Source organism: Mirounga angustirostris, unplaced genomic scaffold (assembly GCF_029215605.1).
Source record: "Mirounga angustirostris isolate CCGP_5_RB_7025 unplaced genomic scaffold, mMirAng1.0.hap1 SCAF_12, whole genome shotgun sequence".
Taxonomy (NCBI): domain Eukaryota; kingdom Metazoa; phylum Chordata; class Mammalia; order Carnivora; family Phocidae; genus Mirounga; species Mirounga angustirostris.
In genome coordinates this window covers 40,168,529-40,196,372 of record NW_026991720.1, presented here as the reverse complement: position 1 = coordinate 40,196,372, position 27,844 = coordinate 40,168,529, and the positions used below count along the sequence as shown (strand labels likewise).

The 27,844-nt window shown below is 42.5% G+C and overlaps 1 protein-coding gene across 8 annotated transcripts in view; it reads right to left on the bottom strand.

Moving 5' to 3' along the window:
• Positions 1 to 27,844, bottom strand: part of ELMO1 (engulfment and cell motility 1) — a 520,853-nt gene that overhangs the window by 342,182 nt on the left and 150,827 nt on the right. For all 8 annotated transcript variants that reach the window (XM_045864408.3, XM_054505224.2, XM_045864407.2 and 5 more), the window contains 3 exons: positions 18,759 to 18,809; positions 14,447 to 14,616; positions 3,331 to 3,366 (listed from right to left, as the gene is read on the bottom strand). In XM_045864408.3, coding sequence (XP_045720364.1) covers positions 3,331 to 3,366; positions 14,447 to 14,616; positions 18,759 to 18,809 — 257 coding nt within the window. The remainder of the gene's footprint in view (positions 1 to 3,330; positions 3,367 to 14,446; positions 14,617 to 18,758; positions 18,810 to 27,844) is intronic.

Below are 27,844 nucleotides of genomic sequence, written 5' to 3'. Positions count from 1 at the left end.
ATCATACTCAATATATCCTTAATTCCTAAAGTTAATGAATATAGTTCTGCCCTGCCCTTTGAATGTTATCCAAATGTTATCTGTTGTATGGGGTAAAAATTATATACATAAAAGATTATACATTTCTAAACCACCCTTTAGACATTGCCTTGGCCTTCAGATTCATAGCATGACTTATGTGTGCAAACGTCCTTTCGGCTCCTTAAAAATTTAACTGCGAATCAGTTCTGGACTCTATTCTATTCCTTTGATCTGTCTATCCCCTTATACCAATATCACACTGTGTTTATGACTTTAGAGTAAGTTTGAAGTCAGTTAATGAAATCCTCCAACTTGGTTCATCTTTGTTGCTTTTTCAAGACTGTTTAGGCTATTCTAGGTCCTATACATTTCCCTTACATCTTAGGATTGGTTGCAATTTCTTTTTTAAAAAATCATATTGTGGGGCGCCTGGGTGGCTCAGTCAGTTAAGCGTCTGCCTTCGGCTCAGGTCATGATCCCAGGGTCCTGGGATCGAGCCCCGCATTGGGCTCCCTGCTCGGCGGGAAGCCTGCTTCTCCCTCTCCCACTCCCCCTGCTTGTGTTTCCTCTCTTGCTGTGTCTCTCTCTGTCAAATAAATAAATCTTTAAAAAAAAATTAAAAAATAAAAAATCATATTGCATTGGGGGCAACTGGGTGGCTCAGTCGGTTAAGGGTCCAACTCTTGGTTTGGGCTCAGGTCATGATCTCAGGGTTGTAGGCTTGAGCCCAGTGTCTGGTTCCACACTCAACAGGTGTCTGCTTGGGATTTTCTCTCTCCCTCTGCCCTTCTCTTCCCCCTCGCCCCCCGCCCCCCCAGCTCATGCTCAATCTCTCTGAATGAATGAATAAATAAATAAATCCTTAAATTTCAGAAGTTTGACTACAATGTTTCCAGATAATAGCTTTCTTTCTATTTATCCCACTTAGGATCACTGAAATTCTTAGCTCTATAAATTTATGTTTTTCAACAAATTTTGGAAACTGGCATTATTTCCTTAAATATTTTTCTGCCTCATTCTCTCTTTCCTCTCTTTCTGAGACCCCAATTAAATGTTACCATCTCACACATCAATTACTCACTATTAATTTCATCCATTCTTTGGAATGAGCAATTTGTACTGATACATCTTCAAGGTTACTATCTCTTCTGACATCTTCAACTCCCATACAGTGAATTTTTCATTTTAAATATTATACTTTTCAGTTCTATAATTTTCAATTGGCTATTTTTTATGGTTTCCATTTCTCTGCTAAGACTTCTCAACTGTGCACGCAGTATACTAATACTTTCTTCTTCTAATATATTTATAAACATTCTTTAAAATCTTCATTTGCTAATTCCAACACCTGGGTCATCTCAGGCTCAGCTTCTACTACTTGCTTTATTTTTTTTCTTAAGAACTTTTTTTATTGTATTCTGAACATTGGGAATAAAAGACTCCCAAGTCTCAACATCCAGTTTTGTTCTTCTGAAGAGTGTTTTGTTAAAGCAGAAAAAAACCTAGCTAGAATCAAACTCCAAATTCTGTAGGAAGTGGCAATTTAAATCTCTCCTCAATTCTTTCCAATTCCAGTTGCTATTTTTACCAGGCCCTTTGGGGTTCTCATACACATACACATACACACTCACACACATGTACATTCACACTACTGATTTGGGCTGATTTTATAGGTGGTTATAAATAGATATGTAGATACAGGGTCTCATCCTCTGAGCTTCCCTTCTTTCATGGAGTCCCCCCCCACCCCACAAGGTAGTTGCTCTGTCAGTCCCAAACTATATCTTCTTAGCAACTTACCAAGACTAAGGCTTTCAGCCACCCCATGCTAACTGGATGAGCAGGTATCTTCAGGCAAAAGCTACGAACACACAAATCTCATCTGAGGCCCATTTGTTCTTCTGAGGATTGACCTCCCTCTTTCTACTTTGGGTTGCTATCCAGTTCCTTCAAGCAGTTGTTTTTGCTGTTTTTGTTTACATTACTTTGTCCGGTTTTTGTAATTGTTATCTGTATTAGTCTAAATAAGATAGTCTACCATTATCAGAATGAAGGCCCTGAACACTGATTTTGTCTATGTCTGATAAATGAAAATCATGGTTCACATGTAGTCACAGTTGCAGCATCCCTACATACCAAAAGATTAAAACTATTGGCAGATAAATTTTAAGAAATTATTTTGGCTTCAGAGCCCCCAAACTCCTCAACATCAGCAAATCATATGAGGTTGTTAGAGAAAAACTCAGTTTGAGTCCCAGCTCCACCACCTGATTTTAACTTCTGTATCAAAGAAATAATACTCATTATACTGATCTTGTGCAGTAATTTTTAATTCACCAGTGTGAATTAAAAGTAATGAGTGTAAACATTGAGACAGCGCCCAGAACAAACTCTCATAAAAGAGGGCTTCTGCTGCCATTACCATTAAGTGTGTCTATTATATTAAATATATATATCGAAAGAACATTTAAAAAATTCTACCCTCAAAACTCAATAGTGCTTTTTACTTTATCAGGATTTAATAACTAAGGAGTATATACTTTTTTTCTATGTGGGAAGGGTAGGGGAAGATGAATGACTGAAACCAGTATTATACACTGAAGGCAACTGGAATTTTCTCTGAGGACTGAAAAAATAAGGTGCACATTTTCAGATGCTGTTCAGTCTTGCTTCTCAAATTGAAATTATCTGCTTAACAACTTGGCAAAATGGAAATTTGTTCCGCCTACTGTAGAGTTTGTTAGACCCTATTTGGACTCACCTGGTTCAGTGGATAAGAAAGGCACTGAGGAGGAAAAACTCTGAGGAAGAAGTTCTGAGATCTCCAGACACAATTATCATGCAATTCACTTGATAGGTGACTGAACACTTTCTAAGACTCCGAGTAAATAATTTTCATACCATACTTCAATCCTGAATGTTTTTTTTAATGTGCATCTTTTTCATACTGAGCCATTGAATAAAATCAAAGACTTTTAACTTTGAACATCACATAGGCCACAAAAAAAAAGTTTTGTTTAAAGTAATATATAAAATTATGCCTAGCCTTGTTCCAGGAGAAGGATAGTAATTCTGATGTAATTATTTTGTGGCTACAAACATAAAATATCTTTTCTACCACCAAGCAAAAAAAAGGGGAGGAATAAATTTTTGAAGAACCAATTAATAAGAACATCAAACAAGCAAAGAAAACCACTTACTCAAAATATCTAGATGCATAGTTACACAGTAAGTCAGAGGACAGGGTTTAATTATGCAGAGAAGAAGGAAGTGTTACATCATCTATATTAATTGATCATAAATTCTTACCAAGGCTTCATGATCTTCTGCAATTTCTGGTATCGTCTGCAAAATTTGAAAAAAACCATATGAGGAGCTTGTTTGAAAGCAGTAATTTTTACACAAAGAACATATCTTGAAGAAAGCTCAGGATTAGATATAGGGGAGATTTAACTGCCATGATGTAAAGGACTTTATTCATTTCAAAACATTATTCAAAGTAATAAACTGGTGTTCCCCACTGATAAGAAACAATCAAAAGACAGGGTTTAAACCACTGTAACCAAACCATTGCATTTACTTAAGAGTAAAGGCAACCAGCACACTCCATTTGGATCAGAGTGGGCATATGTTCAATGGGGAGAAAATCCCTAGATATAAGACTGGGCATATTTTTAATGGAAAAAAAAAAAAAAAGACACTAGACCAGTTCTTAAGTATAATCTCAACAGTGAATAAATAATTGATTATCTTTCTTCGGGAAAATTCTCACTAATTCTACTTTGCCCTTTCTCGAGAAAAGATTGCCTCTTTGCAGGGAAGACATCACAAGATACTGCAATAGTCCTGGACAACAGATGGAACTCTGTGATGGCAGCCTGAAAAAAAAAAAGGACAAATCTCATCTGCAAGAAAGGACAACCATGTTTCTTAAAAAACTGCGGCCAAGAAGATAAGGAAACAAGTGATGTTCATCCCATCAAACCACTTCCCATCCCTCCAGTCTGCCAAATTTCTCTGGCATTAAGTATGTTCTTCCCTCTGTTTTGAATACCCTTCCGCTCTAACCAGCTTGTCCAACTAGCTAAGTTCTACTCCAAACTCCCCAGATTCTAGGCTCCTCTGGGAAGCCTTCCTGACCTCTGATTTCCCTTCCTTGACCAGACTGAGGGTGGCACTCACACCTGCACTCGCTGAGAGAAATATTAGCTGTAGTATGACTTAGGTAGGACACCTCACTGTCCTTCCAGCTTCCTGAAGGCAGGGGCTTAGCCCGGTGACTGAGTACTCTAATGTCAGGCGTAGGCAGAGTAGATACTCAATAAGTAGTAGATGAATGGTTTAGCTCTTCAGATGAAGTGAAGTTTCATTTTCATCCACATAAAATGTAACCACTTCAGAAACCTAACTGACCACAAGAAGATCAGATCTTGTCTCTGGTAAGTCAGGGCAGGTGGGAAAGGGTGTTGGGGGAGGGAGGATAAAAATGTATATAGCCATCTTCTTCTTCCTCCTCCCATCCCCTTCCTTTACCTGCCTTTGGGGGGGAAAAAATACAACCTTCCTTCCCTCCCTCCTTCAAAAAGCCACTGGGCAGGGTGAAAGTAGTAGGTGACCGACCAACCACAGGGAGGCAGACCTGAGCAGAGGTTGGGCCCTCTCGCAAGGGCCGAACACCACTGTCCACTAAAAGGAACTGGGCTCCTTGTAGAAATGACTCCCGCCAGGACTGCAGCGAGGAAAGCTCTAGATAAGCCCGGAACAGCTCACGGAGCCAGAAAGGAACGAAATGCTCAAAGAGTAAGGGGAGACAGGTCAGAAGGGCACAGAAGGCTGCTTGAAGCTTCCACAGCCAAATCTGGGACAGACCAAACACCAAAATAAGTAACGGTGACAGATCACAGCTTACTGAATTAAACAGAACTGAATGAGTCCCCGTTGTTTCAAAGAGTGGCATATGCTGGTACTGTTGCAGAGCCCAATCTCTCGGGGGAAACACACAAACCTGATCTGTACTGTTTTCTGTCCTCCGTCCTGTAACTACTCCAAAATTACTTATAAATTACAAAGTGGGGTAAACATGTTATGGCAGAAACACCTGGAAGGCGCTCTCTTAAGTGGTCAAAGCGAACACCAGTAATAAGACACACGGACATCGTGTGTCATCCACAGGATGCAATGAAGAAAACCATAAGCATCAGTAATATTCCAGCCAAAGACGTATATAAATATAGGTTTACCACAAGAAAACAATACAGGATAAACCTGTAGGGGAAAAAAAAAAAACAACTGTTCCAATGGGAAACTGTGCGTACTATTCTGAGTTATCAGATGCCAGCCCGGTTGTCTCTAAGTTGTAGGTAACTGGTGAATATGTACATTCTGTCCCATCTTGTAGTGTTTTAATGGACTTCCTCCTTGCAGATAAAAATCCAGTTTTGCTTCCATTTGCGATTCATTTCAACATCCCTTTGCTCCATATAAATTGGTGCCCTTTTGACTTTTCCTTTGAAACCGTTAAAACATCTGCCTCGTTCCCTCATATCACAGGAGTAAAACTGTTTTAACACATGTTCAGTTTTGTATCTGTATGAGGGCCATGCTTTTATCTCTTCCTAAAAATCACCTGTAACGAATTACCTTTTAACAAACCCAAACTGGAGGGTATTCTAAAAGTGGCTGACTTATCTTCTTAAAAAGTGCCAAAATCAGGAAAGAAGAGGAACCCCTAGGGAATAATTCCATATAGAACAAGATTAGGAAAAGACAGGACAACTGGTGCAAAGGTGCTATCTGGACACAACAGAGACAAGTGTGAAACTTGATCTTGCAACTCCTCCAGTAAGTAGAGAACTGTTCAGTTAATTAAACAAGGAGGCCATTACCTGAGGTGGCCTTAGGGCCAGAGGCCTATATAAGCAAACCAAAATCTAAGCCTGTAAATGCTGCAAGGTTACCAAAAAAACAAAACAAAAAACCCCAAACATCCATATTTATGGATGACATATCACCAACATCCAGCTAGGCTCTAAGCTGCAGCCATTCAAATAATTGCTTTGCTTTGCTTCCTCCCCTTCTCTATAGAAGTCTTTCCCCTGGCTCCTGCAGGTGCAGCGCTCCTAAACACTTCCAGTTTGGCACTGACTGCTTCTAATTGGGTTTTTGCTTAAATAAATTCTTAAAATTTTAATATGCTTCAGCTCATTGTTTAACAGAACCGGTTCAAAATAAATGTGTATGTGAGGTGTGTATGTGTGTGTGATATAAAGCTATCACTGCAACTTTTCAAAGTCGCTTTCTGGCCTGGTGCCCGAACACCTTCAGGTTTTTATATGTGTTCCACTTGCTGTAGCAGACTCTGGCCTTGGAACGTTCTCCCTGACCAGTGCTTCTTCTCAGCTCCCTCTCAACTTTGGGTTCAGATTAAAAATAAACAAAGAGGAACTTTTTGTTATGATGTCTCTTTTCCTAACTGAGGTTCCCTCTCTCCCTCTCTCGCTCTCTCCTTCCTTCTTTCTCTCTCTCTCTCTCTCTCTCTCCATATACCCACTTTTAAAAGAAACCTGACCAGGAACAAATGGTTCTAGAAAGGCTGATGTTTCAGGGTGACCAGAAGCCTCTCACCAGAGCCCAAGGTACGGCATTCTGTCCCCTAGGCAGAAGATAATCTCTTCTCTAAACAGGCTGTGTGACCTCGTCTCATTTCCATTTTCATTTCCAGGGTGACGCCGCATTAATTTGTGCATGCACACCCTGAATGCCCCTGTTAATCACTATCTTGAGAACGTACAGATCCCACCTCCCTCTATATTCCCATCAAGCAGAATGTGCAGAAGATATGTGTTGTCCAGCCTTCAGGGTCAGGGGCTCCCGGGGTTGCCCAACCCGGAGCGTCTCCTTTGTACCAAAGGGTGTCCAGATGGCAGGGCTTGATCTCCTTGGAACGCTGCCATGCAAGAAAGAAGAGGCCGAAGATAGTTGCCAGGCTAAGTTGCTGTGCTGCTGAAGCTTGCTGCATGAAGATCCCGGTAGTGGATGTTTTGTTCACTGTTTCTGGACTCCTTGTTTATAAGTTTCCCCAATAAACCTGTGTCTCAACTGCTGTCTTGGGGTCTTTTCTTTGGCCTCACTGGACTATCACCCACCCTTGACTTAGAGTCTGCTGGGGTATGGCTGCCCAGATGGACAAAGACCCAGAGACAAAGCAAAGGAGCAATGGGAAGGGGGAAGATCCAGTGTAAGGAATTTTCTGCCACATAACCACTGACAAAGCCCAAGAGGATCGACCTCTTCGGTGTTTGTGATGCAAATTTCTGGCCTGGCCCTAGAAGGGCTGTTCCAGTTGGAACTCCCTGAGCTTGGCTGAGTGCAGAATCCAAGAAATCAGGCAGATGGATCTGGGGAGACCCAGCAGCCTTCACAGCTGGGGCCCGCCGACCATACAGAGCAGCTTCTTTTTGGTCCAGGGAGCTGCTTGCTCCTCCCTATGGCCACTGTCCAAGGTGAAGTGCAGGACATGCACTGTGTAACCTGTACTTAGCTGCTAGACAGCAAGTCGCTCATCAACTTGGCCTGGCTTGGACCTTCCAGAACAGCCAAGGTTTATGAGAGATACCAAATTCTTAGAAACAAGAACATTAAGTTAGAGCTGATAATCCACAGCCGTGGAGGTTAACAAAGTTACCTTCAAAAAAACAAAATCCTCTTTTGTGTGAAGACAGAAGTTCAAAAAAGGTCACACAGAGTCTGAAACTGTCATATCCACACACCTCCTCCCGTGTGCCTACATCATGTCAGAAATACTCAGCATTCAAGTAATACACACTTTACTAAATGAATAAAATCTGCAAACCCACTGTCAACTGTGGGTGCTAGGCAACATCAAAGCCAAGACATCATTCAGGTGCTTAATTCAAGTCATACATCAATTTTCACATCTCCTAAGGAATGGCTATAGCTCTGATTCTGGCCCGGAGAAAATGATTCGAATAATGAAAGTTTCATATGAAACTGTCTGTGTGTTAATGAATGATGACAACAATTTTTATGAACACAAACACACACAGCTACACATATGCACAAAAGTCCTCATCTGTGTCCATATGTATGACCAAATGGAGAGAGGACTAATAATTTATACAATTAACATTGTTTTTAAGACAATTACTTGAGAGCTTTTTACATATCTCTCAAATAAACTCTGGGACTCTCTCCACTGTTCCTAATACCGCCAAACTTTGGAGAGATGACTTCAACCAAAAAAAATAAAAAGCACTTGTAAATTCCCCGGATTAGTGAGAACCCCTTCAACTATCTCACTGCTATTTTTCTTAGGAAAGCTAGAATCCCTGAGGGACCACCAGCCCAGTACTGGCCGAGGTGTTAGAAATGGACAGATTCCTCCACAAGTGGTAAAGTATATAAATGAGGCGATTTCAGTGAGCTACAGGGCTGTTCTTATTTTTAAAACAGCTTTAAAATGTGTATATACTCTGAATCAGGAACCGTATTCCAACAAAATAATTTAAATATTCACAAAGATTTTACTAGAAGAAAAACTGATTAGAGAATGTGAAAAAGACCCCAAGACAATGGAAATGTCCAACAACAATAGAATGGTTAACCTTACTGTGCACGTCCTTCAAATTGTCACACTGTCCCTCAACTATACCTCAACAAAGTTTTTAAAATGAAATAATATACAAACAAAAAAAAGGATGACGGAAGTAATATTAATTACATGGAAATATTATTAGGTATAAAAAGCAGGCTACAAAGAGTGTGAACATTGTAACTCTCCTTTTGTAAAGCCTGTGCATGTGTGTGTGTATATCTAAAAGAAATACAAAAAGGGGGCGCCTGGGTGGCTCAGTCAGTTAACCGGCTGCCTTCCGCTCAGGTCAAGATCTCAGGGTCCTGGAATCGAGCCCCACATCAGGCTCTCCACTCAGTCAGTGGCAAGTCTGCTTCTCCCTCTCCCTCTGTAATCTCTCGCTTTCTCCTCTCAAATAAATAAATAAAATCTTAAAAAAGAAAAAGCAAATACAAGAAATACAAAAAGGATATACACCAATGATGTTAAAAATATCTCTAGGAAGGCAGATTACAAATGATTCTTATTTCTCCTTCCCTGTTTACTTATATTTATTTTTTAAATAACATAATTTTTTTGTTCAGGAGAGAAAGCTAATTCGAAAGACTGTCTTGAGTTTTTTTGTAAATACATGAATTTAACTTTTCTTCTCTCTTGACTTTTCTGACCAGGGTGGTGCTACAGCTTACTCATACTCCAACAGCATAATTTTCCTGTCACATAGCCAAGTGGGAAGGAAACTGTAAGAATCCTGCCCTTTCGTTCTTGGAAATGTTCCCCCTGTTCTTCTGTTTAGCACTGGAAGGACACAGGATAAACTGTCCACTTGACTGGGTGCGTAGGCATAGACAAAGAACAAGGATGTTTTATTGAAAGCCCAAGAGAGGCAGTGTTATTCACTACACTGGACTTAGGGTGGCAGGTATGATTTTTTTTCTTTCAATTAAAATAAAATACCTCATTTCGGAGAGACCTTTTTTGTTTATTGAGATGTAACTGGCATACAATATTATGTGAGTTTCAGGTGTACAGCATAGTGATTCCACATTTGTATACATTGTGACACGATCACCGTGGTGTCTACTTACCATCTGTCACCATACAAAGTTAATACAATATTATTGCCTACTTCGCCCATCACGGTGACTTATCTATTTTGTACTTGAACATTTGTGCTTCTTGATCTCCTCCACACATTTTGCTGACCCTCCAAGCCCTCTCCTCTCTAGCAACCATCAACCTGTTCCCTCTGTAATGATAACTCTGGGTTTGGTTTTTGTTTTGTTTTTTAGAGTCCCTGTGTAAGTGAAATCATGTGGTGCTTGCCTTTCTCTGACTTATATTACTTAGTATAATACCCTCTAGGTCCATCCCTGTGGTCACAAATGGCTGAGTAGTATTCCATTATATCTATATTTCTCATCTTCTTTATCCATTCATCCATCAGTGATCAGTAGACATTTAGGTTGTTTCCATATCTTGGCTATTGTAAGTAATGCTGCCATGAACACAGGAATGTGTGTATCTTTTCAAATTAATGTTTCCATTATTTTTCAGATAGACACCCAGTCGCTGAATTGGATCATATGGTAGTTTTAATTTTAATGTTTTGAGGAACCTCCACACTGTTTTCCAGAATGGCTGCACCAATTTACATTCCCACCAACCGCGCACAAGGGCTCACTTTCTCCACATGTTCTCCAACATTCGTTATTTCTTGTCTTCAGTAGTCATCCTGAAGGATGACTTACATCCAGTTGTAAGTGAACATCTCATTGTTGTTTTGGTTTGCATTTCCCTGATGATGAGTTACATTGAGCATCTTTCAAGTACCTGTTGGTCATCTGTATGTATCCTCTGGAAAAATGTCTATTCAGATGTTCTGCCCATCTTTTATCTGGGCTGTTTTTTGTTATTGAACTGTATGAGCTCTTTATATGTTTTGGATATTAACCCCTTGAGAAGACTCTTAATACCTGCTTTTAAAAAAGCACTGTCCATTCCTTGACTTTCCTTACCTGACACCATTGCCTTGCTCAGGTTGAGCCAACACGTTTCCCCACAGCTTCACTTCCTTCCACACATGTTTCAAGCTTAAACTAGGAATGGAATTTCAAAATTCCACAAGGATGGAAAAATTCAATTCAGGTTTGAAACATTGTGCTCTGCCAAAGTGACACTCTCATTGCTCCTATGTTGCCCATTTTGCCCCACGTCCCCTCCTGGGACCAACTGGAATGAGAGACCTTGAGTAATGACAAGCAGGTGAGTAATCTCTGAATCTCATTATGGCTCCAAGTAAGGGGAAAAATTCCAGCTGCATTTCTTCAGTGTTTCCTAAAAATTTCCACAGGTCCTGCTTAGGCAACCTCTGCCTTCCCCAGCTGGAAATCTGCCCAGGAGTCATGACTAGCTGCATTCCAAATTGCAGGATCTATTTAATTTGTACAGTTTCTATTCCCAAAGTTTCCTGTTAATTAATTAAAGTCTTGCTTTAAGTTTAATTGAGAAGCCAGGTTTCCTTATAAGAAAAATGTCTTTCTCTCATCTTTTTAATCTGAGCAAAAGATCTGAAAAATAGCTGGGCATCAAATGAGCAGCTTGACATGAGCTGCGGAACCCAGCAGAAGAGGCAGGAGGCTGCATGGCTCCAGCGCCTCCTTCCTCCATCCCCAAAAGTAGCATGACTTTGAACTGATGCGAGACAGTAAGGAGGACACCAAACATGAGCCAGAGAGACACCATTCCTTCCCGTAACAGAGGGCAACAGGAAAGCATAAGAGATAAATGCAAACCGGAAACTCACCCAAGATCTGGCCTTGAGCTGTTTGTCTGTCTGAAACCTGGCTGCATGGAACAAATCAACATGGCTTACGGATTACAAATCGTTAAAATACTAGTAACTATAACACGCTTTTCAAAGAAAGGAATTCAATGACCGCAGTTCACATAAAGCACATGCGGTGTCAACGTCCTCTCTGGTTATCCATGTGCAACATGGAGAAAGAATTCAGACATGCCTCCCCAGTCCTCAGTCTGGGGAGTAGTGGTTCTTTGGGGCCCTTCTACAGGTCGAGATGAGTTACAGAGCAAGGCAATGACACAGATAATAAGTAATAATGTTGACAAGACAAATACATAGCATCAGTGTTCACTCTTTTTCTTCTCAAGCAGAAAGGGCAGTGTCCCTTTGAGGAGTGTTCAGGCTAAACTGTGTCCCCTTAGAATTCCTATGTTGAGTCCCAGACCCCCAGTCCCTCAGAATGGGATGGTAGTTAGAGACAGAGCCTTTAAAGAGGGGATGAAGTTAAAATAAGGCTGTGAGGGGTGTCTCCTAATCCAATCTGACTGGTGTCTTTATAAGAAAAGGAAATGTGGACCCTCAGAGAGACGTGAGGAATGAGTGGAGGAAAGACCACATGAGGGCAGAGCCGGAAGGCAGCCATCTGCAAACCGAGGAGACCACAGAAGAAACCAATGCTGCCAACACCTGGATCTTGGACTTCCAGCCCCCGAAACTATGAGACAATAAATTTCTGTTGTTTAAGCTACCCAGTCTGTGATATTTTGTTACGGCAGCCCTAGCAAACAAATATAATGGAAACAAAACAAAACAAAACAAAAAAACAAAACTGAAGCTCCTAACATGTATTTTTCCTCATTGTCAAAATATATAACTGCCAGCCTTGGAGGTCCCAGAGCTCAGCCCCAGATTTCTATTCAGGGTACAAATCACATGGATCCCTGCTTTCAGTGTATTTCACACTGTAATTGCAATTATGATTGCAATTCTGCTAAATTTGGAAGCATTAACACAGTATCATTCTGAATGTTCAAATGTGTAAGACCCTGGATACTTAGGCACCCATGGCAGAAGCACCGAGTATTAGCAGGCTACATTACGACCAGTTCTAGTACATTGATTGCTTTTGATACATCAATGGCTGGGACTCAGATAATAATTGTGGGGGCATTTTTACATTTTCATTTAACACGCTGTAAATGTGACTGAGGCTGAACCCCCCAGGGCTCACTGTCCCACCAGAATCAGTGATGGGCATGAAAAAGGACCTTCCGTATGCGGCAACCACGTGAAGTCATCCACAGTGACCAGTGTAGGTGTTTATAATCACAACTCCCACTCCCCTGCTCATTTGTACCAAAGAATGAGGGATCAGATACACTCCACACTAGACCTCAGCCTAGAGCCTCCAACACAGGTAAAACGTTTTCTCCTTTTCCTTGGTCAAGCCCCTGAGATCCAAAAATTTATTCAGCTTCCCTTGAGCTGTTGCAAACTCCATCTCCAATTTATAGAAGGCACACCGGGATTCCCGTAACACCCAGAATTTGAGTTTCCCTGCTCTGCTCCAAGTTGATGTTCACTAAAAATTTAATTAGCCCTCATTAAAAAAATAAACGATACCTGTCTACAATCGACCCTTTCCAAATCACCCAAGCCTGCTTGCCGATAAAAAAAAAAAAAAGAATTTGTCACAAGTGCCACCTGCAGAGGCCACGTGTAGGAGATGGAAGGAAGGAACGAAGGAACAAAAGAATGAAGGAAGGGAGAGGGTCAAGATGGGTCTGCAACATGCACAGTCAACGGTTCATTCTTTGCATCACCAGGTACTGAAGAGACATCTAAATGGCCCAGGCTTAAACATCAATTCTCAGTGACATTTAACTCTTTCCCCATATATATCTATACCAACTTTGCACATCACTGATTTAGCATATTAATATGCAATTAACTGCCATGGCATCTTCACACGCTCTAATTTACATGCTCTAATAGTGAATGCCAGTAGCACCTGACCATACGGGAATGAGCAGCTACATGTGGACCCTACCCTGGCGTTCGGTGGTCAGGGGAGTTATCTGTCCACACATGTAAGAGCTACCCCATCCTGTTCCTTATACTCCCCAATCACACCACAGAATCAAAGCCTTCCCTGAGAAGGGGAGCTCCCCAAGGAGAAATGCCCATCCCTCTCCTGATTGTGACGGAACTCAAACTCCTTCCAGGCCCATTCACGGACACCTCCTCTGTCAAGTTCCGTGAGCTGTAACTGGTCCAACCTCTGGACTCCCCCGCTCTCAGAAGGAATTACACCTCAGTTGAATTCTGCCACCATATGTTTTTTTAATGGCAAGGCTCACATCTTCTTAAATTCTACCGACTTCCACTCTTTATACACAGTACTTAACAAATATTTATTGTATTTAATTTTAAATAATTAAGGATATACACTTCATCATTTAAATGAGAACTTTTTTAAGTAAGCTCCATGCCCAGCACAGAGCCCGGCGTGGGGCTTGAATCCACGACCCCGAGATCAAGACCTGAGCTGAGATCAGGAGTCGGATGCTTAACCGACTGAGCCACCCAGGCGCCCCTCAAATGATAATCTTTTAAAAATTACTTCAGAGATGTTATTTTGAGCTTGTCTAAGACTTCGAAACATAAGGATTTTGTGGGGTGGGGGTAGCAGTCAATCTCTGGTCTTTATTTTTTATTTTTTATTTTTTTAAGATTTTATTTATTCATTTGGGACACAGAGCTAGAGAGAGAGAGCATGAGCAGGGAGAGAGGCAGAGGGAGAGGGAGAAACAGGCTCCCCGCTGAGCAGGGAGCCCGATGTGGGACTCGATCCCAGGACGCTGGGATCATGACCTGAGCCGAAGGCAGATGCTTAACCATCTGAGCCACCCAGGCGCCCCAATCTCTGGTCTTTAAAACTAGAAACTGCAAGTACAAGGAAAGGAACAAATAACCCAGAATACTGGAAAGAACAGGACAGCCTCGAAGTCTGAGTAAAAGGTGCTTACTCGGTGCCGCTTTCAACCATCTGCGTGAGGAGAGAGACGCCATCGAGATTTATGAACTCCTGGGCAAACGTGACATCCCGGGAAAGGCTGGCTAAGTCCTTCAAGGCTTCCAGTTTGGCATCCATACTCGACGACTGGATTCGTTCATGCAGCTGCTGGGCATTTTGAGCCTCATCGAGGATGAAAACAAAAGGGAGAGTATGCACAGAGGAAACCACAACAGACAAAAAATTACCGTTTCGTTGAAAAACGAAGCTACAGAGGCCAAAAGCACAAGACCATAGGCATACTCTATACCGGGGGCAGGTTTCCAACCATAATGACTCCATCTTCAGGCGACAGCTGTTAATTTCATGATGGGAATCAACTGCCTTCCTGACAGAGCCCATATTTCCATCCCTTGGAAAAGCAAGAGCACAAAAACAATAAAGCCCCTGAAAAGGAACCGGAGTGGCAGTGAGGAGGGGCAAATGGGGAAAATGTTTACCTTTTAAGTAAAATTATTATCTACAAATGACAAAAAAAGCTATTTGCTTAGTTAAGCAATTACACAAATTTATGCAGCACCTGTTCAGTCAATATTCTGAGTAATAACTGCCTACATGCCGTGTTCAGAAGCTTCATTAGACACCCAAATAATCTTTCCCAGTTACTGAAAATTTTCCAGCACAACAAAATGGTGCTTATAAATTTCACTTTTCAATGCCACGTGTTTCACGTGCATTGACTAATTACTGCATAAATATCAAACAAAATAATTTGGAAACCAAATCAGCCGCTTTGCCTATAATTAGACTTCTTTTTAAGGTATCTGCCCTTGGCTATGACACGCCGGGCAGGGAGGAATGGAAATATATTGGAGGAGCTGACCTTCTGGATAATAACTTGCCGTTTCTATTTCTCATTTATCCAGTAATGGTTTTCATATCTACTTTTCAGTTGGGGCAGACAGGAAGAAAAATAAAATACTAAATTTTTCTGCCTGTATTTCTGCTTAATGGAAATAACTCAACATCTGCTGTACTTATTATCTAACTCAAAACTGCAATGTGCCATTGCCATCCTCATATTCTCCCTCTTGGGCACTTGCTTTTTCCTTTGAAGCTCCTTATATTTCAGAGAAAGGGGAAGAGGGCGTAGTTGTCCCCAACAGTGAGGTTATCTTCTGAACAGAAACTCATGAGAACTCCCCAAGGAGCCCCATGTGAGCTCTAACGGGGTCAAGATTGCAGAGGGAAAGAAGAGAATCCACACAGGTTCTGACAGCAAAGGTTCTCCACCGCAACAGGTTCCACAGCCCAGGTCCCCCTTTCGTTTCACCTGGAAGTAGCACCCAGAAGGGAAGGGGACCCAGCAGGGAAACTAATGCCAACCCTCCAGGGACCAAGACAGGAATGAACCCCACGCCCCCTCCCCCACTTGGTCAGAGACACACAGTGGTCTCCCATCGTAGTTATAACCACCAACTGACACCTTGCATCAGAAATAAGGAGGGGGCGAAGGAAGGAGGAGAACGAGAACTCTCTCTACTCATTCACAGATCCCTAGATATCTGACAAATCACCCCAACCCTAAATCCCATGTTTTTAAGAGGGAGAATGGAGAGTTGAGCAAGAATCACTTCATCTTCTAAAATCACTCAAAGATACGCTGTTCTTACAATTTCCAAATGGACATACAGCATTAACATATATTTAACCCAAGTGGATGACTTTGAATTGCTCGAAAAATACATTTTTCTCCAAGCAGGACGTCGGCATTTACTGTACAGATGATGATAATAAGGAGTACTCAAAGATTATCTCACTGTCAGTATTAATGCTAACTAACAGTGTTGGGTGCTGCTAATACTAGTAATAAAAACAGCGGAAGTTACCTGGGGCTTTTTATGAGCCACTCTTCTAAATACCCTCATGAAGGAATTCATTTAATCTACACAGTAATCCTATCAGGCAGGTGTCCTCACCATCTTCATTGCACACAGGAAACTGAAGGGCAAGAGAAGTTCTATAACTTGGCCGAGGTCACAGAGGCAGAAGTCAGCACAGATGCACGTTACCTAAAGCAGCGTAAATGTGCACATACATGTAGGGGTGTGTGCGTTCTGTCTGGCTACAGGGAGAGTTCAGCCAAGGTAGATGAAAGAACGGAACATCCTTATGGCGCAACACCATTTGCTCATTTCTTGATGGTACACTAACACTTCCTAGCGAATTTGATGGAGACGGTTCTATTTTTTTAACATTTTTTGTGTGTATAAAAGTGAAAGAGTTAGCATATGCTGACCCATATTGTTCAGTTAAACATAAAATAATAAAAAAAAAATCTACTGGGGCACCTGGGTGGCTCAGTCGTTAGGCATCTGCCTTCGGCTCGGGTCATGATCCCAGGGTCCTGGGATCGAGTCCCGCATCGGGCTCCCTGCTCCGCAGGAGGCCTGCTTCTCCCTCTCCCACTCCCCCTGCTTGTACTCCCTCTCTCGCTGTCTCTCTCTCTGTCAAATAAATAAATCTTTAAAAAAAAAAATCTACTAACAAGTGAACTTTATAGAGCCAAAATATCTTGCTTCTAGAATAATGTCCAATTCTAGACCCTAGGGCTAACAGCCAAATCGTAAAATGCTTGTTTAACATGCAGATTCCTGGACCTCCTCTAGATATCATAATTCAGCTTCTCTGTAGAGGCCCAAACATCAGCATGTTTAGAGTTCCACCAATGATTCAGGATTGGGGACCCCTGCTCTTTAGAACACGTAACCCAGCCTCTTGTCGGTGGACCCCATCTTATGATGCTGCCCTGCACAGTGGCGTCCACATCCTACCATTCACCGTGCTGGGAATGTGAAGGTCACGACCTGAAGAGCACGGACATTCGGGACGCCGAAAAACGTCACCCTGCCAAACACCTAACCTTCTTCGGAGGAGTGGCTTACATTGTGGAAATGTTCACGAATCCATGGCAATAAAAAAAAAAAAAAAAAAAAAAAAAAGAACTAACGTCTTCTTTGGCTTAGAGATCTCGGTGTAAAAACCAAGCCTCTCTAGTTCTAAGACCTAACAAAAGGCAAGGTGTACTCTTTCTGCCCAGCGAGCAGATGAGCAATTGTAACAGGATAAACAGCAACTATAAAAATCAGCTGAAACGGTGGTCTCGAAAGGTCAACTTAGAATTAATTCATGCTGACTAAAGTAAGGTCAATGCTAAGTCAGACAAAAATGTCTCAGCTCATCATGTGGCCACTGAAAAATGAGCATGAATGATAATTTCCAGTAATTGGAAAGAAGGCATCAGAAGACGTTTTGGCCAACTCCAGCCATGCATTCTGTCGAGCTTGTCGCCGTGTTTAGGTTCAAGATGTTATTGGGTAAAATGTTTAGGAGTTTTTAAGCCTCTCTAATGTAATTTTCAACAAGAAGAATGTGTGGTAGTTACAGTACCCACAATTTAACTTTAGCCAGATGCTTTTCCCAATTTTTAAATTTATTTTTAGCCTACCACATGGCTTCAGTAGAAACTGAAAATAAGATTTAGACACAGTTTTTGTCACATATGCAGAGTGAAAATAGTAACACTTGGTGTATTTTGTGCAGATTATTTTTTAGGAAAGCAATAAAATGCACTGTGAAATAATCCAGTTTAAATATGCTAATGTTACTATCCAAAGTATCTACAAGCAAGTAAGAAAAATGAAGATAAGCTACACAGCCAGCTACAGTAGTCTAAATATTCTATAGCATTTTGTTTAGCAGCTTTTATTTGGAAGACTTTAAAGTGTTTTTATCTAGAATCAGCTGTCAATGAAACAGATTAAGTGGCAAATATTTCTCAAACTACATTATTATGAATCATCATCATAACTGGCCAAAACTAGAAAATGCTTCAACACTCTCTCTCACTTTTACACATAGACACACCCTGACTTTAAAGAGAGGCAATGGGTTGTCTTTGGTTTGGTTTGCTTTGTTTGTTGACTGAATTTGCTTAGATGGCTTTAGGTGGATGTGTTGGGCAGGTGGGTGAAAACCCATCAGGAGAGCTGAGTTATCCCACCTGTAATACAAGAATTATTGAAATGACCACCAAACTCAAACCTTAAAGTCAGTTTACTTGCACTTAACCTGAAATAAAAGCTTCCTCCTCTGTAATGGGAAATATAAGGAAGGGCATTCCTGCTAATCCACATGTGAGGACATTCCAGAGACCTTCTGTTTTGCACTCAAGTCACCCTCAAAAATTAACATCTCATAATCACATATAGCAGAACTGGAGAGCAAAGTATTTACTGGAAAGCTATACACTAAGATCAACTTACTGGAGATGTGGTTAATCGAAGGATAGTGCCATTTTTTATTTCATTGCGATTCTGGAAAAGAAAAATAAAATATGTAAATCTTCAAATTTTAGAAGCTTGGTAAAAAAAAAGAGAGCAAAGGCAAAAATAATCTAGCAGTAACACTATATGATAAGAATTCTTATGATTCGGTTTATTGTCACTTTATTCTCAAAATTATTGAGTAATTTTTAATTATTTCTACAAAGAACTTTAAACTGGGTCTCAGATGTATTAACTTTATATCAAGTCATTGGCAGCATTCAGCACAGAAGTGAATATAAATACAAAGAATAAGAATATGGGGCCCAAGAATAGCAAACAAAAAAAAGCAAGTTTGAAACAAGGCAAAGGATCATAGGGGAAGAGAGGAAAAAATGAAACAAGAAGAAACCAGAGAGGGAGACAAACCATAAGAGACTCTTAATCTCAGGAAACAAAATGAGGGTTGCTGGAGTGGAGGGGGGTGGGAGGGATGGGGTGGCTAGGTGATGGACATTGGGGAGGGTATGTGCTTCTGGTGAGCACTGTGTATTGCGTTAAGACTGATGAATCACAGACCTGTACCCCTGAAACAAATAATACATTATATGTTAATAATAATAAAAAAGAAAGGTTATTTAGAAAATATGACCTAGCAATTCTGCTAGGATTAAAGTATACGTTTACCCAAAAACTTGTACATGAATGCTCACAAAAACATTATTCATAATAGCCAAAAGTTGTAAACAACCCAAATGTCCATCAATTGACGAATGGATAAACAAACTGTGGTATCCCCATTCAACAGAATATTATTGGGTAATAAAAAGAAGTATCGATACATGCTAGAACATGAATGAACCTTGAAAACATTACACTAAGTGAAAGAATCCTGATGCAAAGACCACATATGTTATGATTCCATGTGTATGAAATGTCCAGAATAGGCAAATCCATTGAGAAAGAAAGGAGATTAGTGGTTTCCAGGGGCTCGTGGCGGTGGGGGGGGCGGGGAGGGGATGGGAATGAATACTGACAGTCAGAGGGTTTCTTTTCCAGGTGATGTAAATGTTCTAAAATTGATTGTGGTGGTGATTTCACAAACCTATGAATACATTAAAAACCACTGAACTGAACATTTGAAACAGTGGATTTGGAGGAATGTGAATTCTCAGTAAAGCTATTTTTTGTAAAGGTTCTATTCAGGAGTTTGGTTTCTTAACATTTGCCGGCTTTAAGTGCATGTCGCCTTTTTTTAAAAAAGATTTTATTTATTTACTTGAGAGAGTACAAGCAGGGGGAGTGGCAGAGGGGAAGGGAGAAGCAGGCTCCCCGCTGAGTAGGGAGCCTGATGCAGGGCTCGAACCCAGGACCCTGGGATCATGACCTGAGCCGAAGGCAGACGCTTAACCGACTGAGCCACCCAGGGCCCCCTGCATGTCACCTTAATGTTAAGAACAAACAGCATAAATAAGCAGATCCCAAATCAGTCTTCTTCCACTTGGCAGGTATATTTGAGGTGAGTGTTCTGAAGCTGTCATTTAGCATCTCCGGCATTGGAAGGAGAATTTCCCTGGCAGTTTTATTTCCTGCCACCAGAGTACGCACCACACTCAGCTTTCAGGAGGTGACCTGATGGGAGTCACACAAGCACATGCCCCACTCTGGAGCACAGAGGCCAGGAAGTTAATAAAGTGCCATGAGGCTCATTGTCCTGCATCATTCTGGACAAGCCACAAAGCTAGAATTTGCTCAGCAGGTACACTGAGGTGGTGGGAAATTTCTCAGGATAAGATGCCAAAGAACACATAGAACACTCGCTCTCTCCCTCAGCCAATTCTGACTACTTACTGGAAAAGGAATTTTCTAAAATAATTACCTGAAAGGAAGCAGGCTTCAGGCCCAAAGAAATCTAATCCCAAATCCCAAAGAAAATCTAATCTGAATGTTTTATACCGAGTACAGGATGGCCTGAAAGCCCCACTCTGCCAGATCCAACCACCCACCTTGGGCAATTCCAGCCCAATCTAGAGCATCCCCGCCTCCTCCCGCCCCCGCCAGACACCCTGCGCTGCCTCTTGAAAAAGCAAGCTCCTCACTACTGGAAGTGTCCAGCAAGGGTTGAATGACACCAGGGGGCAGGAATGGTGAAATTAATTTCAGTCATTTAAAAAATCTTTGAATCCTAAAGTTCTGTGGCTCTGTGAGAACTGGGAGAGGAAGAGAGCAAAGACTCATGATAGAATATTAAGGAAGCTGAACACAGAGTATACCTCTTTCCTGCTCTGGTTCTAAATGAATTGAGAAAGAAGAGAGTCAGAAGATGAAAAACCTAAAATATCCCCTTTATTAGTTTTCATGGAGAACAAGGCTCAGAGGGAGAACCAGTAGACAGCAAACTGGGCCCTCAGGTTGGCAGACCTGTTGAGGTAAGCCCTAAAGCAGTTTCCTTCCCAGAGGAAAGAGGGGCTCAGTTTATTCTTTCCAAAGAGCTAGTCAAGAAGAAAAAGAGGCCCTGCTGATAAAAGCAGCCAGGAGGATTTAGGATAATATCTCCTCATGGAAATTTGGGGTGGGGGTAAAGCATTCCTAATAGTAGCAATAAACATTTATTGGAAGTCACTGAGCTGAAGGATTGTTGGGTTTTGTTGTCATCCTTATTTAACCATCGTAATGACTCTATGCCCGGTTTTTTTAAAGAATTTTTTTAAAGGAATCTCTACACCCAATGTGGGACTCAAACTCACAAGCCCAAGATCAAGAGTTGCATGCTCTACTGACTAAGCCAGCCAGGTGTCCCCAAGTCCATGCCCATTTTAAAGATAAGAAACCAAAGTTGCTGAGAAGGTAAGTCACTTGCTCAACATCATGGAGGGGGAAGGGAGATGCAAACCCATCCTGGAGGGAAGGGGAGCTGTGACACCAGAAGCTGTGCTCTATCGCTCTGGAAGAAGACAAAGATCTTGCCTTTATCCTAAGAGGGGCATTATCCTCATCAACTGGTCAACATCCGTGAGAGCAAAGAAGTTAAGCATGGCATTAACAAATGCCCTGCAGATTCTCAGAGGCTCCCTGTGAGGCCACAGATACAGGACACAGGGTGGGGGCATGACTGCGGTAAAATCAAGCAGCTGGCCCCCATGTTGACTCCTGCAACGTTGACTCCTGGCTTTCTGGGACCGAAGTACGAGCTCTTTGAAGAAAGGGTCTTGAGAGTTGTTTGCTGAAAACAAAAGCAGTATTATAACCACTGACAAGCAGGGCTGGGTTCAAATTCCTCATCTACCTCGCACCAGCTGTGTCTGCTCTGTGCAAGCTACTTAACCACTCTGATGTGAGTCTTCTCTTCCCCCAAATGGGGAGAACAAGGCATTGCTTAGAGAACAGTAAGAACCACAGGTGACACAGATGCTGAGCCTGGCCTAGAACTGGCTCAGACCGAGAGTGACTGCCACCGTCAGACAGACAGCAGGCCCCATCCCTCCGCCTGTCTCCTTGGGCAGCAGTTCATTCTCCTTCTCTCTTTTCCTTGCCTCTGAAAGAGTTGTTCTTAAAAGAGTGTTTGGCATTTTGGAATAAAAGCAGATACGTAGAAGAGCTGTGAAATACGCATGGAAAACGTTACGGTCCCAGCAGAAAGGTGGATGAGACCCAAAGGGAAAGCCAGGAGAACCAGCCACATCGCACTCTTCTCCCCCGGCTCATGCCGCCTTCCACTCTCTGAGAGAGATGTGAACTTGGGAGGCAAAGGAAAGGGCTTGCGCTTGCCCTGATGTTATAAATTCCATCCAAGCCACATGGCGCATCAGTGCAGAGCGGGGTCTCCAGGCAGGACAGTCTGGATGTGACCCGCATTTCACTTCTTACCGGGGGAGTCCGGTACAAGAGACACAGCTGTCCTTTGTGCTAGTTCCTTCAGCGGCACCATGGGGATAGTTCCCCTCTCCAAAGGTCGTGCTGAGGAGTACCTGAAATCATCCATTTACGGTGCTCGGAACAGTGCCTGGCACGTGGCAAATACTCAAAAAAATAAAGTTGGCTGTTTTATTAAGGCACAAAAATACCATCCAAAAAGTACAATGCTGCACCTCTTTATTTGTTTTCAGCTAGTCTCCCTCTATGTAATCTGAGCAATAAAAATAATAGTATAATCTAAGTTATCCTAAGTCTAAGACCCTAAATTCAGTAGCGCGCACGCAGCAGGATAACAAATATTCGCTAATGTATGCGTCTTCTATCAACAGACCAACGTAGCTAAGGAGTTGTGGCCCACAGTGTGTTGCACCTCAAAGGCTGGGAAGCTGGCACTCGCTGCTTTATCATTCTTGGGCCTCTACCTCTGTTTTGGAGAGGCATGCCTTGATGTAGTCCTCCAAGCATTCAGTAAGCGCTCTGTGTGTGTGTGTGTGTGCGCGCGCCCTCAGAATGTCACCTCCCTGAGAGTCAATGTTAGGTCACTAGTGCTACAGTCACTACTGTGATACTCGTTCTAAAACAGCGAATACCTGTGGCCTGGCACATGGGTATTAGACTCGAGATGCAAAATCAGTGGGAGATATGTGCTAAGAGGTTGACTGCAAGGATTTGGCTTGCGTGATTGTGGAGGCTGGCTAGGCAGATCTGAAATCCATAGGGCGGACCTCAAATAATACTAGAATAAAATTCTAAACCTACTATGCACCTGGCCAAAGATGAGGCTTAACTCCTGTCTTCGGGAAATTCAATAAAATGGAAGATTGAGGTGCTATATCTGCATCGTGAAAAAGCTGTGGCCTCTACAGGGGGTAACCAACCCTGCACAAGCACATCTGTGTGACAAGAAGAAAAGAGGAAGAGGATACTCAGCGAAGGCCTTTAGTGGAGGTGAAGTTCAAAAGGGCCTTTTAATCTATAAGCCAGGGTTTCCCAGGAGAGAAGAAACAGCACAGCGCAAAGGACAAGACATCCTCACGGAACAGAGAATAGTCCTGTGTGGTCACTTATGAGCCTGGGATGCACAAAGAATGGAAAAATATGATACTTATGAGGTAGACTGGTCGTGAGCCACTTAAAGAGGGAGGGGCAGGTGTACGTGGTGTGAAATTCCAGCTCTGATTTGCTGCCCATGAATGTGTCCCCTCTCTGAGGCAGCCAGTTGGACAGTATGGTAGCCATATTTGTGCTTAATGCTTCTACTCCGTAAGTAGAGAATCACAAGGCTCATGCTTTGGGAACAAAAGTGGTATGTCTTCCTTCATTAGAAAGGAGTGCAGGAATTTCCTTATAAGAACTTCCTAAAAGACTCGTAAACTCTTCAGTGCAAAACATCAACTTTTCATCCAAAGATTCTTTGAATCCCTCGATTGGAAATTCTCTGTTCTTAACCCCATGATCCATACATGCTTTGAAAGACCAGCCGAAATCAAACTTCCAATTCTCAGTAAATTCTGATGTTACTTTCTGTGATGGTCTTTTGATACACCGATTTGACTAGGCTACCATCCCTAATTATTCAATCAAATATTCATCTAGGTGTTACCGTATAGGTATTTGCAGGTGTGATTAAAGTTGATAATCAGTTAACTTTAAGTAAGGGAGATTATCCCAGATAATCAGGATGGGCCTGATTCTATAGATTGAAAGGCCTTAAATTCTACCAAGGCACAGTAGATTCAGCCTTTACCCCAGAGTTCCAACCTACTCTTCCTGCAGGTCTGCCCTATGGATTTCAGAGCACATATCTCCTACTGGTTTTGCATCTCTAGTGGAACCCTGACCAATATCTGACCTCCACCTGCCGAGACACTGCCAAAGCTTTGCATGGCGGTGTTTTCCCTTACTGCAGTGAGCAATACACTGACCAGCTTTGTCTCAAATCACCATTAAATGACATATAAGAACATGCGGGGAAGAAAAGAAAATAATGGGTCAACTCCTCCCCCCTCATGGAGAGGGGTATTCTGCAAAAATGAAGAACTGCATTCATCAATTCACAGGCCAAGAAACTGCCCCTTGCCCCTCTCTGGGAAATCAGTCTTCAGTCTTCCATTTTCTGCACGATCTTCAGTTCATCTGCTTTAGGGTCACCATAGGTGCACATTAAAATGCACTCCATCCAGAGCCACTGACTCAGGGGCCTGGGATGCTGCATTTTCGCTATTATCCCAAATAACTCGGATGCACGATAAAGTTTAGAATCATCCCAGTCTCATTCAAAAGACTACCCAGCACACTTAGAATAAGTGTTCTGAATTTCAAGGAAATAAAGTCTGAGGCTAACGAGACTAATGCCAGGTCCTCAAAAACGAAGAGAAGAAAAGCAGCAGCAAGAACCTTTCTTCAGGGAAATGTCCCAACTGCACACAGTGTATGAGAAGAAGTGACCGAGTGAAAGCCAGCTAAAGCCCTGATGCCATATTTACTCATGCTCAGCAGTTCCAGACTGGACTAGCCCCTGACATTCACAGTCGTCTCAATACGATGTCTTTGTGTTTCTTCACAGAACTAGCTCAGCAACTCGGCCTCTGTGTGGGTTGGATAATAAGATCCTGCTGAAAAATGTCACTGTTCTCCTGTTTTTCCCTCTGAAATTTGTTTTTCTCAGTATGCCAACTTTCTCTCTAGCCAGACAAATTAAGAATTATTTCCTGGTCAAAAATCCAAGTGGTACCCCTGTTTCTGTTATTTAGCAAGGAAAAGAGAAGGCCAGAGGGGGAAAGCGCGCTTAACGGCCCCGCAAATCCAGATTCCTGGAGGGCAGGCAGCTCTACTGCTTCTACTCCGTAAGTAGAGAATCACAAGGCTTTGTGATTCTCTCTCTTTTTCTCTCTCTCTCTCTCTCCAGATGTGACAGGCTCCTCACCTTGGATGTATTACTACTAAATAATGCCGTTCTTTACATCCATTACTCAATCAGCACAAACACTGATTTTGCATGTAAACCTGATCCCTTTTGTCCTTTGTGTGTCCGTTTGAGTGATCTTCAAATCTTCAGGCTGAAGGAAATAACGGAGGACAGTACATGATATACTGGTTGCTAGGTTACCGAGCAATGCCTCCAGACAGAGGACTACGGGTCTACCATTTGAGGAGGGATGTCAGAAATACCCTAAAATAAAATCTGAACCTCTGAAACCAGGAAAAAGAGACTGAGAGGTGGGGGGGGGGGCAGCGGGTGAGGAAGAGGGATAAGAAACAAAAGGTGGCAACATTTTCTAAATGCACGTTTCCTGTAATTAACATTCTGGCCTTTCCCAGGTTCGCTTCCCACCAGGGACCATGTCCTCACCACCCACGACAGCTTGAGCAGGTCATCTCCGCCCACTAATTGAAGGATTTGGGTTTGACTTCTCTTCTGCTCTATTTTCCTGCCCCTAACTAGATTCTGTTCTCAGTTGCTTTCCTTCCATCACTTTATTTTTCACAGCATCCAGACATCCTTTACACAATTCCCAAAATGGAGAGAAGGAAGAACGAGGCAGGTGTTAAGAAAGATATCTACTAACTCCCTATTTGTGGTGTGCAAACACAGACCATGGAGGTGGAGGGCCTGTTGTACAAGAACCGGTTTGCTCTCTTTCCATCGGTAATGAGACCCGGGTAAAAGGAGTGGAAAGAAGTGGGCAGACAGCTTGGAGGAACCCAGGGAGTCAAGAGGGATGTAGTGAGCCCAAGGGAAGAACATGGGTAGAATGCCTATCCCCCTTAGCATTTTAATCAACCACTTGTAGAAGACAGAGATGAAGAACAATATGTTTTTCTGGAGAAGAACATGCTGTCTTATCTTAAAGGAACATGCACTATTAGATGTTCGCTGTTGCTGAAAACCAGGCAGCCTTTCAGTAAGGCAGAGAAGTTACTTGCTTCCTCGGCCAAGTTCACGTGGCAGAAATGAGCCCACACCTATCTTCACCTGGTGACCAGGCCTAGGGACCAAAAGCTCAAGGTTAAATCCAATCTATATCCAGGTCCCTCTGACACCCTAGGACAGAAATTGACTGAGTCCAATTGTGAAGAAGTAATGGAAGGATATTATTTAGAAGTGAGTCTCAGACTCAGCCTTGAAGTGAAAGGAGGCACTTGCCTTGAGCACAGGAGCTGAGGGGGATAATTTTAGCAATCCAGACTGCATCAGCACCAGCAAGGGCAGACTGTGAGCATCAGGGGGGATGAGGACATGTATTAATAAAATCTCTCTCACTATAGGTACTGCCCTGGGAGAACGGTAAGGGTGTGAGCCTGATGGACCAACAGGGGTCTGGGAGCCTGGAGAGCGCAGTGGACCTCAAGGAAGGAAGCCCAGGCTGGGCCTGAACCAGCTAACTTCCCATGTGACCCTGGGCAGGTCAATTGGTTTCAGTTTCCTCATCAACAGAATGGAGTCAAGGGGCCCAGCGCCAAAGGTCAATTCTCTTCTCTTCTCTTTCATTGTCAGTACCACACACCAAGAGGAAACATTTCAGGCTTTTGAGCAAAATGACTGATCGTGCTGAAGGGGATGTTTCAGAGAAATGACTCTGTCAGCAGCAGCGAGTCGGAGGAGGCTGGCTGAGGATGAAGGATGCCTGCAGCCCACTGTCGCCTCCTGTCACCAGGGGCCAGCCTGCAGTCTCCAGCCCCAGCACCACTGGCCTCAGGCATCTCTCGTCTCCAAGGTAACGAGCTAATACAAGAACCCAAGATCTGAAAAGCTAGTAAGTCTTAAGTGCTATGACAAAAATATATGCCTTTCCTCGCATACATAACTTGAAGGAGAGGAAATAGGGCCACATTTTTGGTGGGTGATTCTGTCATGTTTAACAAAAGCCTTAAAAATGTTCAAAATCAAATTCTACGGGTTTGTCCTACAGAAACATCGGAGATGCAGACATCTTACAAAGGATGTCTAGTGCAGTACTGGTTACAATGGAGAAAAACACTAAGAGCAAAGCCAAGTATCCCAGTTAATTATTTATTGTGTCTTATCTCAAAACCCAGCTTTCTTGGCCCCACTCTGGGATACTAGAGCTGGACCCAAGCATTTCCCCTTTGCCATCCAGGAGAATGTTAAGCTTCTCCAGCAGAGGGCACTGAAACGATCTTGCCTAGTCGGACAAAGGCAGTTCTCT